A 14944-nucleotide genomic window follows, 5' to 3' on the forward strand; every position below is an offset into this window, starting at 1 on the left:
GCAAGGAGATAGGTCAGCTGATTCTCCTTTTCTGTCAGGGTAGCAGTGTCTTTCCCAAAGGCCCCATGTAGCAGATTTCTGACTGTGTCTCTATGGCCAGAACTTTGTCTGGCACACATTCATTGTAAACTGGAAGGGGGTTAGGGAAAAGGGAGGTGTGGGGGTGTGAAACAACCTGCCAAAAGTGTCACAGTTGTGGCCAGTTCATTTCACAGTTTGAGATGACATGGACCATGAAGACCTTTGTCACCTTCAGAATGCAGCAAAGCATGAGAGAAATTAGAAGTCTGCTGAGAAAGAGAAGCAAGTTTTAGTATTACAGAAGTATTCAACAACCAACCATATAAGATCTGAAAGGGATGATTTTTCAGTTCTGTGTTTGATTAAATACTCAACTGTACAAGAGCCATGGCTACCCGGCAGGGATTGGGGGAAAAAAAAAACAACTTGGAAATAGCAGTTGTCAACAATGTGATCTAGCAGCCAAAAAGCTAGTTTTCTCATGCCCTGTATTAATTGAAGTGAAAATAATTTTACTCCAATTTTGAATATATCATTTTGTTCTAATGGGTGTTTTTATCTCCAAAATGTTATGCTCGCATATTTAGGAATCTAGATTTGAATCAGAATTATTATAATATTGAATAACTTTTATTGGGAAAGTGTTTTCCTATAGGCACTCTATTAAATCAGCTTAATTTTTAAATCAGTATGAAGTAGAAGTAAATTACTTTTAAGTATTTCTATTTTGATTTTTAATTTATTAAAATTATTTTTATTAATTTTCAGAAAAATTTTGGGTTGTTTTTGTTTATTTTAAAGTCTCTGGATTTCAGCTCCTCCCAGTGTTTTTTTTTTCCTTCTATAGTTATCATATCTATCAGGTCTCATTCACCTAGATTAGATATTACAGATCTGATTATTGTTAAGATTTGCTTCTTCCATCGTTATTTTGTTAGTTACAGATTTTATTCTGTGTGGTTTTAGCCTTCTACAATGTTATTTGGTGTTGTTTCTACCAGGTCTAATTTTTCGTGGATCAGATTTTTTGTGTTCTATGAAATCAAAAGGAAAAGGTTCTTAAGTCAGTCTTAAATCTAAAGCAAATTTCACAATGTGTAGCATTAGCCATTTTCAGTTTTAGTTTATGCTAATTACTCCTACTATTCATTCAGCACATAGGATTTGAGTTTGTATAATATACCGGGCACTATACTAGCCGCTGGTATTACATTTGGTGAACAGAGCTTACTGTCTACCTGGGGAGACAAAGAAAATAAAATGCTTGTCATAACAAAATTTTAAGTAGTGTTAAATGTCAGGGGAAAAAATGAAGTGGTCCAGGGAGACCTCTCTAAGGAGAAGCAATTTATGCAAAAACCTGAACATAGTCTTTACTCACATAGTTTCATGGTTCACTCAGGTGGAAGGAGTGAAACGTACAAAGGGCATGAGTTGAAGACATGCTTGGTGTATTTGGAGAACAGCAAGAAAGGTAGCCTTAAGCAGACTGCGCTAGCAGAAGAATTGTAGGAAATAAAGTTGAAGAGATTGGCAGGGGCAGAACATAAGGGGCCACTTAGGCCACAGATAGGACTTAAGTATTATTCAGTTGTGGCAAGAAGCCTTTGGTAGGTTTTGAAGGCTGTTCTGTCTGTTGCATGGATAATAACTTTAGGAGGACAAGAATAAGAGCAGGGAGATCAGTTAAGGGTCTTGCAAGTGAACAATCACAGTGGCTCGATGGGGATGATAAGTAATATTTATTATCAATTGGATAAAAACTCAATAGCAGGTATTTATTTCTTGAATAAAAATGTGTTTATGAGGAAACTCATAGGATCTAGGTACACAGTAGCTTCAAAACATCTTGGAGGTCAAATAATACCATATAACTAACCTGCCTTTAATAAAATTATTGTATTCACAGCAAGGGAATGATAACCCTATCCTTCTTAAAATTAGATCACCTTGAATATTGAATAGTGTGTTACATTTATGCCTTCGCATTTGGGCAGCATATGAATAAACAAGGGAACCGGGGACACATTCACAGGAACGTGATGAAGATGCTGAAGGCCTCTGAGAGTCAGTGGAGCCATGGGGAGGCAGTGTGCGTAATGGTTTGGAGCACGGGCTCTGCGGCCAGACTTGCTTTATAAGTCTATGACTTACCGTTACTAGCTGTGTGACCCTGAGCAGGCTTACTTCTGGGTTCTTCAGTTTCCACAAAATGGTTCAAGAATATGAAGATTTGCTCTGAAAAATCTTTTTCCTTCTTTTTAATTAAGACTTAGTTCAGGGATCTTATTCTCTGTTAAACTTTTTTTACCCAACTGCTCCACTCTCCAGAATCCTTCCACCCTCAAATTTCTGGCTAAGTTAGGTAACTCAGACTGTGGCTGATAAAATTGTTTCTTACTTTTGTGTTTCACACCCAGTTAGAGGCTGATTTGTGTCCCCTAAAATTCTTATGTTGAAGTCCTGACCCCCAAGTACCTCAAAATATGACTGAATTTGGAGACAGGGCCTTTCAATAGATCACTAGGGTAAAATGAGGTGATATGAGTGGGTCCTAGTCCAATATGACTGATGTCTTTATAAGAGGAAAAGATTAAGACACAGTCAAACACAGAAGAGATGACATGTGAACCTAAGGGAGAATATGGCCATTTACAAGCTAAGGAAAGAGACCTCAAATAAAACCGACCCTGCTCACACACTGATCGTGGACTTCCAGCCTCCAGAACTATGAGGAAATTTATATTGTTTAAGCCACTCAATTTGTGGTACTTTGTTATGGCAACTCTAGCTAATACACACCTTGTGAACTCCATAAGGGGAGAGATTATATTTTTAATTTCATTTAAAGCTTTTGTTTAAGGAATGAGAATGAAACCAATATTTACTAGGCAAATACCATATGTCAGGCACTGTATTAGGTACTTTCCACATATTACCTGACTTAATTTTTCCAATGATACTAGGAAATATAGATATTATTACGACCATTTTATAGATAAGGAAACTGAGGCTGAGAAGACAATAAATAACTTAATCAGATGTGTCTTAATTTCACAAGTATCCCAGAACATCATCTGTCACACAGTAATATAATTTTCTTTAGAAAAATAAAAATAATATTTCTAAAAAATCAAAACTTTTTGAAAAAGGTATGTAAAGGTTTTTTAAAGGTCTTTTTGTTCATTTGTTTGTTTGTTTTGTTTTCTTGGGGTTTTATTTTGAGGCAGAGTCTCACTGTGTCACCCAGGCTGGATTGCAGTGGTGTGACCTCATTGCAACCTCCACCTCCCAGATTCAATCGATTCTCGTGCCTCAACCTCTGTAGTAGCTAGACTTACAGGCATGTGCCACCATGCCTGGCTAGTTTTTCTATTTTTAGTAGAGCCGGGGTTTCACCATGTTGGCCAGACTGGTCTTGAACTCCTGGCCTCAAGCGATCCTCCCACCTCAGCCTCCCAAAGTTCTGGGATTACAGGCGTGAGCCACCACACTTATTCTAAAGGTCTTTTGAATTGTATTTATTATTTTTCTATTCCAGAAGAACTGGGTCCATAGGGTAGAATTATTGTTGTGCTTTGAATCACAGAAGAAAGAACTCTGCAGTAATTGGAGCTGTGAAAATGGAGTGGATTCTGTTGCTGCAACCACTAAAACTAGTGCTAGACAATGCCTTTATTGGAATTGATACTTTGGGAATTCATGCTTTAAGTAGAAGGTTGTACTGGATGACCATTGCATTCTCTACAAACTCTTAATCAGATTAACACACTTTATTATGTGTCTGAATGAAATTATACTTCAGTAAGATATCATCGGTCTGACTTGTGGTATATATCTGCATATGTGAGCTATTGAGTTACATGTCTTTATTTCAAACCAATGGTTAGAAAAACAATTATTTCTTAAAAACAAGTCGCAAATCTCTGCCAAAACCTCACACTTTATTCAAAAATTAACTCAAAGTGGACCACAGATTTAAACTTCTAGGAAAAAAATAGAGCAAATCCTTGGGATTTGGGTTAGGCAAAGAGTTAGGCTTGACATCAAAATTGTAACCCATAAAAGGAAAAAGTGATAAACTGGACTTCTTCAGAATTATAAGTTTTTGCTCTGTGAAAAACCCTGCTAAGAGTGTGAGAACATAGGTTACATACTGGGAGAAAATATTTACAAACCAGGTATCTGAAAAAAGACTAGTATCTAGAATATATAAAGAATGCACAAAACTAAACAGTAAAAAAAAATTTAATTAGAAAGTGAGCAAAACACCTGAAGAAGATATACAGATGGCAAATAAGCCAATGAAAAGTTGTTCAGCATGATTAGCCATTAAAGGAATGCATATAAAAACCACAGTGGGTCGGGCGTGGTGGCTCACGCCTGTAATCCCAGCACTTTAGGAGGCCGAGGCGGGCGGATACGAGGTCAGGAGTACGAGACCAGCCTGACCAATATGGTGTAACCCCATCTCTACTAAAAATACAAAAATTATCCGGGCGTGGTGGCGTGTGCCTGTAGTCCCAGGTACTCGGGAGCCTGAGGCAGGAAAATCGCTTGAACCCGGGAGGCAGAGGTTGCAGTGAGCCGAGATTACACCACTGCACTCCAGCCTGGGCAACAGAGCAAGACTCCATCTCAAAAAAGAATTAAAAAAAAAAATGAAATATCATTATACACATATCAGAACAGTTTATCAGAACAGTTAAAAACAAATAGTGGCATCACCAAATGCTGTTGAGGATGTAAGGAAATTGCTCTCATGCATTGCTAGTGGAAATGTAACATGGTACAAACTGCTCTGAAAAGAGTTTTACAGTTTCTTATGAAACTAAACATACTACTGTTGTATGACCTAGCAATTGCACTCTTGATGTATTTTCCTAGAAAAATGAAAGGTTTACACAAAAAATTAGACACAAATGTTTATAACAGCTTTATTTGTAAGAGCCGCAAACTGTAACAATAGCCACAAGTAGAAATAAGCCTTGATGTCCTTTGGTGCTTGAATGGTTAAGTAAACCATTGTATATCCATATGATGGAGTACTATTCAGCCATAAAAGTAAATGACCCATTGATACACACAGCACCTTAGATGATTCTTGAGAAAATTATGCTGAGTGGGAAAAGCCAATCCCCGAAGGTTACAAAAGGTAAGAGAGTGTTATATAAATTGTTTAACTTGTTATGTACATTATTCTACTCATAAAACACTCTTAAAAATGACAAAATTATAGAAATGGAGAACAGATTAGTGGCTCTCAGGAGTGAGGGATTAGGCAGAGGGATGGTGAGGGGAGGACACATGTGGCTCTAAAAGGGCATCATGAGAGATCTTTGTGATGATGGGAACACTCCTTATCTGGACAGTATCAGTGTCAATGTCCTGCTTGGGATATTATACCATGGTTTTACAAGATCTTCCCACTGGGGGAAACTGGGTAAAGGGTACAGAGGATCCCTCTGTATTATTTCTTGAAATTGCATATTAGTTAACAATTATCTCAAAAGTTTAGTTTTGAAAATCATAATGTATGTCCCTTTCATTTTACTGAAATAAATATTCAGAGCACTTAATAACACATTTTACAGTCCAGCTCATCTCTATGGGGTGGTCACCTGTGATAATATGAAAAGAACCTTTGAAAGTTGTATCTTCAGAAGCAAAAGTACCAACAATATTAGGTTATTTGCCTAGTCTCACTTGGATTTTAATGAGCTTGAAAAATACACCTGTTGTACTATCTGTAATTTTTCCTTCTTTTTTTTTCCAGCCTTTTTCTCATTGTTCTCGTCATATCAGACATTATGGCTTTGGTAAGGCATTACTGGGTAGTCCATATAAATTAGATTAAGAGTCCTGGGTTAATTTAATAAAGAGAAATATGAATGCATTTCGGTACATGAAATCTTTAGATATTGAGTTGTAAGTGCTGGAATAATTTACACATATAAATTATGTTGTTTTATGTTAGTTATTATACAGGATGTGTGCTCTTCTTCAGGTGTCAAAAGTCTTACTACTTGATTTATTCGAATCTGTCATACCTTGTCTTCCATGTTGCTTTGTATCTGAAATGAACCTTCCAAAGGAAATTAACAGAAAAAGCTAACTTTAAATTTAGATAATACATCATTTTTCTATTGAAGTGTTGATTTTTAACCCTTCTCTCAGATTAAAAATGAAAGGAAAAGGGGGAGGGAAGGAAGGAAGGAAAAAGGAAATGCAGCTTTTCTATTGGGAAGGTGTTAATCAAGATGTGGCTGCAATAAATGAGTTCTGATGCAGGTAGGTAGGCCTCTGTTATTAACAAAAAGAGGAACCTATTTTATGTCTACAAGTCTGGGGAGTTCCCAAGACCACCCTCAGCTTTAGTAATTCACTAGAATTCACAGAACTCACTGAATGCTGTTATATTCAGTTACAGTTTATTCCAGGCCATAGGGCAGAGTCCAGGACACCAGATTCTGAGTTTCTGTTTCTCCCTGTGGAATCAGGACAGCATTAGCTTCCCGCTATTGATGTGTGACAGTACACATGGAGTATTGCCAGCGAGGCTTACCTGAGCTTTGTTGTCCAGACTTTTTAGTGGGGTTTGATCAGATACTGCCTACCTGGCTGATCTTTAATCCCTTCTGGGGATACAGCTGGTAATATGGCCCAAAGCCCTCATCATACATCACATTGTTAGACTGTCCAGCGGCCAAGACCTCAGGCAGAACCTTCTATAAGGCATGACATTCCATGACATTCCAAGGGCCTAGAAATCGCCGCCCAGTAGCTGAGAACAAACACCAGCGATCTTTTTGGGTAAGATTAATTCATCACCGTATAACATCCCATGCCAGAAGTAACTAGGAATACCAATAAGGGTAGCTTCCCAAATCAGATTCCTAGACACTCGGTTTAGATGAGGGTATTTTTGTGTGGTATTGAACTGTTTATTCATTGTATTTCTGAAACTGATCACACATTATGTGAAAACAAATCAGTTTTCAGTTTTGTGCAAAGTGACAGACATGTTAATAGAAGAGGGTTGAAATTCTGATTAATTTTATATAAAAAAGATTGCCTAAATTAACTTGAATAGTCATTTGTGATATAGCTTCTGCCCATTTGATTGGCATCTTCTCTTACCTCTCCATCCTTGTTGTCTCTACACCATCCTCACTTTGACACTACCAAGCTCTCTATGGACCCTTGATGTGTATATAGGCTATTCCCTCTGCCAGAAACTTCTTTCTCTCCAAACCTTCTTTCATCTGACTCCTACTTTTTACTTAGATTTCACCTTCCATTGGGAAGCCTTCCCTTCCATCCTAATCAGGGTATGAACCCCTTCCTCTGTTTCTATAATTGCCTGTATTTTCCAATGATAGCACTCCCTCTGTCCCCCGCTTACACACACACTCACACATACACGCACGCACACACACACACCCGATAATTTGACTGAATTATTTAGTAGAGCTTATGCCTTGTAAGGAGGAGTTTACCTCCAGCACCTAAGACAGTGATTGGCACACAGTAGGTAGTCAATACAGTAAATATTTGTTGATAGATGGATGACGTGACATCTTTCCACTGACATCTTTAGTATTATCTAGTTTTTTTATTTTTTTTTAAATTGATGTTGGCTTGTTCTTTATTTCTAGTTATTCAGAAATGTCACTTTTGTGTTCATTTGATTGATAATTCTATTTCTGGATTTTAGACTACTACTAATTCTAATACAAGCAAAAGTTTCAGTAAATGAGATATTCTTGTTGACTACAGTTAGCTAGTGATTGTTAGAGTCAGAAATCTGAAACATACAGTCCTAAAATAACTTTGTTTTTAGACTGAATCTAAATAGGTTTGTTTTTAATTGAGCCTTTTTTTTTCTTACAGCATTTTTTCTTCTTGGTCAAGGATTATGGCAGCTGGCTTGATATTGGGACAAGGTATAGTATATATGGTCATGCATTGCTTAACAACAGGGGTGAGTTCTGAGAAATGCAATTTCTTCTCTGTGCAAACATCACAGAGTATATTCACATAAACCTAGATGGTGTAGCCTGCTCCACACCTAAGATATGGTATAGCCTATTGCTCCTAGACTATAAACCTGTACAGCATGTTATTATACTGAATACTGTAGGCAATTGTAACCCAATGGTAAGTATTTATGTGTCTACACATAGAAAAGGTATAGTAAAAAATTCAGTGTAGAAGATTTTTTACTGGTACAGCTATCTAGGACACTTACCATGAATGGAGCTTGCAGGACTGGAAGTTGTTCTGGGTGAGTCAGTGAGTTATTACCGTAACCTTTTTTACTTTATAAGGTTTTTAACTTTTTGACTTTATAATAACACTTAGCTTAAACACACAAACACATTATATAGCTATACAAAAACCTTTTCTTTCTTTATATCCTCATTCTCTAAGCTCTTTTCTATTTTAACATTAATATTTTAATTTAATATTTTAAAATTACTTTTTGTTTTTACTTTTTAAACTTTTTTGTTAAAAACTAAGATACACACACACATTCACCTAGACCTACAGAGGGTCAGGATTTTTATCTCCACATCTTGTCCCACTGGAAGGTGTTCACAGGCAATAACATGCATGGAACTGTCATCTCTGATAACAGTGCTTTCTAGAATACCTCCTGAAGGACCTGCCCGAGGCTCTTTTACAGTTAAATTTATATATATATATATGGAAAAGGAGTACAGTCTAAAAAGCCATGAAAAATATGGTATAGTAAATGTAGATACTAGTAACAGTTGTTTATTGTCATTATCAGATATTATGTGCTGTACATAATTGTATGTGCTAGACTTTTATAGGACTGGCAGTGCAGTAGGTTTGTTTACACTGGCATCACCACAAACAAGTAAGAGTAATGCTTTGTGCTGCAAAGACACTGCGCTATCACGAGGTCTGTTATAATCTTATGGGAACACTGTGTACATGCAGGCCATTGTTGACTAAAACATCGTTATGTGGCGCATGACTACACTAACGTAGAAGTTCTTAATAATGTAGTGAAAAAAATTAAAACTTAGTATCTTAGTATAGAAGGTGCCAATATGATTTTGAGGTAAGTGCAGCAAGTAGCCATTATTTTAAGCCTCTGGAAATGAGACGTCTCTCCAATTCTTGGCATTAGCACATCAGCAAATGTTTACATGGAGTGCTGTGGGGAGGATGATAGATGTTAAGTCTAGAGAGAACTAAAGGGCAACAGAAGATGCAAGATAAACTGCTTGAATCCATGGTTTCAAAGCTGATCATTCCAGTGTCCTTGTGTGTTTCCTTAATCTCTCGTCTCTGTTTAGAAAAATGAGGCTGTTCTAGTTGCAGTATGAATTTTATATGGTAGTTTAAATTTCATGTGATCATTATCTGTCTCCTAGAATCTTTAATGTGGTAACCTTTTAATATGTGATAACTATTTAAAGTGTAAATAGTATAAAGTATAAAGGCCAGGGACAGTGGCCCACACTTGTAATCCCAGGACTTTGGGAGGCCGAGGTGGGAGGATTGCTTGAGCCCAGGAGTTTGAGACCAGCTTGGGAAAACATAGTGAGACCGTGTTTCTACAAAAAGCAAAAAAAAAAAAAAAAAATGACCCGGGTGCAGTGGCCCATGCCTGTAGTCTCAGCTACTCAGGAGGCTAAGGCAGAAAAAGTGCTTGAGCCTGGGAGGTCAGGGCTATGGTGAGCCATGACTGGGCCACTGCACTCCAGCCTGGGCCACAGAGTAAGATCCATCTCAAAAAAAAAAATTAATTAGTTAATTAAAAATAAAGTGTAATCTGAACAAAAAGTCAGTTTCCTTTTTATTGTGATTTAAATTTCAATGATTGCCATAATCTGTTAAATTTCTTTTCTTTGAGACGAAGAAAGCAAAATTGATTCTTTTGTCTTTTCTTCTCCAAATGCATTCTGAGACAGAATACATTTTTGTATACTGATTTTATTTCATTTAGTCAATATTCATTCATCACTTTGTGTTGCCAAGAATTGTATGGGTTTGCGGGAGACACCATGTGTTAAACATCCTCTTCCCTCTGTTGATACCTCTTAGGCAGCTCCTGGCATGTACTGCCTGGTTATTTATATACATATCTGCCTCTCCCAATAGACTGTGGATTCCCTCGGATCCAGAATTGGATTTGAATCTCTTACATGCCATACGTGCTTGGCATGTAAAAGGTACTCCATAGATAATTGATTTTGTTTTCATTTGTCTCTTAAACTTGAAAGTTAGGGAAAGTTTAGAGATCCCCTTCCGCTCCCCTCCCCAGCCCTCTCATCCCAAAGTGCCCAGGCAGATAGTGGCCAGAGCATGGGCTTTAGACCAGAGCGCCTGGGTTTGAATCTCATTTCTGCCACTTTTGAGCTGTGAAACCTTTGCTAAGTGACTTAATCTCTCTAAGCCCCCCATTTCTCTTGTAGCCATTTTGAATGAATTAATTTATATAAAGCGTTTAAGTATTTAGTGTAGTGCCTGGCATCTAGTAAACTTCAGTGAATGTCAGCAATTGTTATTGTTGTCATTCTGTAATTCTGCTTTTTTGTCCTTTACAGTGCTTCTTACATTTGGCATACCTCTCTTTACTCTACCATTTGATTATTTTCATTTTAGACATAGGTCAGAATTTTGCTTCAAAAATATTCTGGTAAAATACAGTATTTTGTGTATGAGACTTTTTCTTTTATTTTTAACTGTGGTAAACTACGCATAATGAAATTTACCATCATAACAGCTTTTCAGTGTACAGTTCAATGGTATTAAGTATGCATTCACATGGTTGTGCAACTATTACCACACACCGTCTGTCTCCAGAACTCTTTCCATCTTGAAAAGCAAACTCTGAATGCATTAATCAGTCACATCCCATTCTCCCTCTCATCAGCCCCTGGCGACCACCATTCTACCTTTCTTTCTATGAATTTGATGACTCTGGGTACCTCATGTAAATGACTTCATACAGTATTTGTCTTTCTTGCAACTGACTTATTTCACTTGGTGTAATATCATTAAAGTTCATTTATATTGTAGCATGTGTCAGAATTTCTTTCCTTTTAAAGGCCGAATGCTATTTCATTGTATGTGTATATGCATATGCCATATTGTTCACCTGTTCATCTGTCAATGGATACTAGAGTTCTTTCCACCTTTGGTTATTGTAAATAATGCTGCTGTGAACTTGGGTGTGAGACTGTTTTGATCAGAGACGTCTAAATTGGTTTGACTCTAAAGAGGTGCCAAGGAATGAAGAAGATGCAATTTTCATAGGAAGATGTGCATCATTAGTTTATGAACAGGCATTCATTTGTATTGCACTAAGAATTTTAGATTTTCTTTAATTAGGTTGAGGTTTATCTTTACCTGGCATGTTTTTTCTTCAAAGTAAAAAGTTTTTACTCTGATTACCAGTAATAACATGTATAAAACACAAAGCACCTTTTCATATCCATGATCTCAATTCAATCCAGCAAATATTTATTGAGCACCAGCTGTATGCTAGGAGAGTTGCTGGGGATGAGAAACTCACAGTTCTGGGCTCTCAGGAAGCATAAGGCTGGAGGAGGAAGCAGATCCGTGAGCAGGCCATATGGTGCAGTGTGAGAAATTCTACAGTAGGCTCTCTTGTACTGTGGGGATACTTAGGGTATCTGTCTGAGTCTTGTAGCTTAAGGCAGGTTTGTCAGGACAGGAGCTGTCTGACACTGCAAGTGTGGCGCTTACAAGAGTACGTTGGGTCACAAGAACTAGGGAGAATGTGTAGAGTGAGAGAAGGTGAAGAGCAGAGAACAAGAAGTATAGAAACGGGGCTGAAAGAAGTGGCCAGAAGGCAGGAGAAAACCGAGAGAGAGCCGTGTTGTGAAAATCATGTGAGCATTTCAGGCAGGAGAGAGGTCATGCAGTCTCAGATGTGACAGAGTGTAAGTGAAAACATAAAGGCGTGCCTTGGTTTAAGTGGCAGTGGGCATTGTTGAGCGTGGCTGGAGAAGTTTCAGGGGTAGGATTTGGTGCTAGATTGCTGCACTGAATCAGATCCACCAGTTTCCAGGTGAGGACTGCAGACCAAAGATAAGCATTTTTCTTTTTTCTACCAAGACCCCAATAAAAATAAACACACTTAGCAAAATGAAAAGAATGGGAGAAGGACTATCAGCAAATTTGAGTTCAACAAATTTCTAGAAGATAGGTAACCAGAGGGAGGAAGCAGCAGCCCAGAAGCTACAGACCGGTATGACCAAAGGGAAGGGAGTTGCAGGGGCTTTAGACTCAGTGAGACAGTAATGTGGAAGGAGGAGTGAGGAAGGGAAGCAGGAGATTAATTGGATATCTTCCTACCAAATGATGGTATCAACAGGCTCTCCATAGCCTGTCTCCTCCTTCCTTCATCCCCATGGAGAAAGTGCTACAGGCGTTTTACTCCCAGTGGAAAACCAGAAGACGCCTCTAAAGAGACAAAAAAAAAAAAAAGAAAAGACCTGGGAGGAATTTCACTGCTATGATATATGTGCCTCCACTTTAGTGAGGCTGTCCTCCATTCTAGCATGTGTAGCCTCCTCCTAACAAAGGACAGAGACAGGCATCCCTCCTACTCATCCTGTAACATGACACAGCAATTCCTATCACATGCCTAGAACTTACTGGTGGCCATCCTATTTGTGAGTTAGACCTAGAGGGAAAAGAGACTTTCTTAAAAAGTGAAATACACACTACCCTTGCCCCAGCAATTCCAGGTACCCAAGAGAAGGCAAAACATATGTATGCTGAAAGACTTGTACAGGAATTTTCATAGCAGCTATATTAATAAGAACCAAAATCTTGAAACAGTCCAAATGTTCACCAGCACATGAATGGACAAACAAATTGTGCTGTAGCCATACAATGGGATATTACTTATCTAAAAAGGCAGTGAGTAAGTGATGAGCTCAACTACATGGATAACTATCAGAAACTTTATAGAGTTAAAGAAACCAGATATCTAAGACTATATAGTGTACTCCATTTACATAAAATTCTAGAGCAGGCAAGACTGTAGTCACAGAAAGTTGATCACCGGTTGTTTGGAGCTGGCAGTTGGGGTATGATTGACCACAAAAGGGTATGTAGGAACTTTTAGGGTAACAGAAATGTTCTATATTTTGAAAGTGTTTTTAGTTACACGAGTGTACCATTTGTCAATACTCAGTTAACGGGACATTTAAAATGGTTCCATTTTCTCACATGTAAATTATACCTCAAAGTTGATTCATAAGGAAAAATAGAAAAATTAAAAGTTGAAATGAGTGGAGCATAGTATACATAGATTAAATTCTGGTTAGTAGGAGGGACTTTGTTTTAAATGGATGCATCCATAAACAACAACATAAAGGTAATAAGTCATATTAGGGGGGTAACCACCAGAAGATCTAAAAAGAAAAGTAGAGTCGTTGCTCTGAAAAGTGAATAAGAAGGAATGAGAGATTGTTGCTTTTCATTATAAGTCTTTCTCCATTATTTTGCTTTTCTAGTACTTGCATATATGACCGATAAAAAAGAGAAAAATGCATAAGTAGAATTGGAGGTCAGGAAGTAGAGTTCTAAGTACAGACTACTCTTTCAAGTTTAATTAGAAAGGGGAGAAGAAACAGAGTAGTAGTGTTGCATGGGAATACCCTCACACCTCCCTTTGAGGGAGATTTTATTTTCATTTATTTTACTAATGAGCATGAGGAATATTATAATTAGAAGGAGTGAATGTCCCTAGTTAAATTAAAGTGTAATTACTCTCTGTCAAAGAGGGATTTTGAAGGCATTATGTGGGGCCCAAATGGAGTGAGGTCATTCCCAGAGCAGAGCAGAGGCAGAGAGCCTCCCACAAGGTCACAGCAAGGTTGTGCATTGCTACAGAGTCCACATACCCATCAGTTGTTTATCTGAGATTGGAGTCATGAAAGACGTGATAAAGGCTGTTCAGAAACCACGGAGTCCTCTCTATTAGACAAAAGGCAAAGTAAGATAGAAGCTCAAACTTGAGTAGGAAGCCCAGGATGTCAGTCAAAGGGTTGCCCCTGGTGGCATTTCTACCAAAAATAACCAACACTTCTGTGCTACTTTATTTACATTACTTTCTACATTATTTCATGTGATTTTCCTCATAACACTGTAGATATTATCTTTCACAGTAGATACATTTGCCATCTCCATTTTACAGATGAGGACACTGTGGCCCTAAGGAGATTGTGACTTGCTCATGTCACAGAGTCAGTCAATGGTTGAGCTGATCTTAAAGGAAGCACTTGTGAATGGTGAAGCTGCCATGAGGTGTGCAGGCTGCTCAGTCACTGTCTGTTTTGTGCATGCTGCCAAACTGCACAGTTGGCAAAGTGATTTGTTATTTATGTCAGAAGATGGAAACAAGTAGTAAATGTCACATTGGTAATTAAGAGGAAAACCTTGTGACATGAAGACTATTGTTAGCAAGTTAAAAGCTATGGTTAAAGAAAGCCTGTGGGAGTATTATGTTGCCAAAACTAAAGCTTTGAGTAATGCCCAAAAGGGCTTTTGCTAGGGCTACAGAGAATGGGGCAAAATCAGAGAAGCAGTGATGAAACGAGATACCCAGAAGCAAGCCCCTGAACAGAAATTTTCCTTGGCTGCAGCATCCCCTTTGCTTACCTTGATTACCTTTATGCCTGGGACTGAGATAGAGGAGATTTCAGCCTTGGAATCCTGAATTCATTATCTTTTTCCTACTTACTAACATATTTAGTCTTTCATGCTTTATTCAACAACTACTTACTGAGCAATAACACAAGTCTGTCTTTTTAAAAATATTTATTTATTTATTAAGACAGAGTCTCGCTCTGTCGCCCAGGCTGGAGTGATGTCAGCTCACTGCAAGCTCCGCCTCCCGGGTTCC

At 38.0% G+C, this 14944-nt stretch overlaps 1 protein-coding gene across 2 annotated transcripts in view; it reads left to right on the forward strand.

The window, feature by feature from the left end:
• The window catches only part of PIGN (phosphatidylinositol glycan anchor biosynthesis, class N), a 137454-nt gene that overhangs the window by 105287 nt on the left and 17223 nt on the right, over positions 1-14944 (forward strand). For both annotated transcript variants that reach the window (XM_011964385.1, XM_011964386.1), the window contains exons 28-29: positions 5798-5840; positions 7915-7967. In XM_011964385.1, coding sequence (XP_011819775.1) covers positions 5798-5840; positions 7915-7967 — 96 coding nt within the window. The remainder of the gene's footprint in view (positions 1-5797; positions 5841-7914; positions 7968-14944) is intronic.

Source organism: Mandrillus leucophaeus, unplaced genomic scaffold (assembly GCF_000951045.1).
Source record: "Mandrillus leucophaeus isolate KB7577 unplaced genomic scaffold, Mleu.le_1.0 Scaffold699, whole genome shotgun sequence".
Taxonomy (NCBI): Eukaryota; Metazoa; Chordata; class Mammalia; order Primates; family Cercopithecidae; genus Mandrillus; species Mandrillus leucophaeus.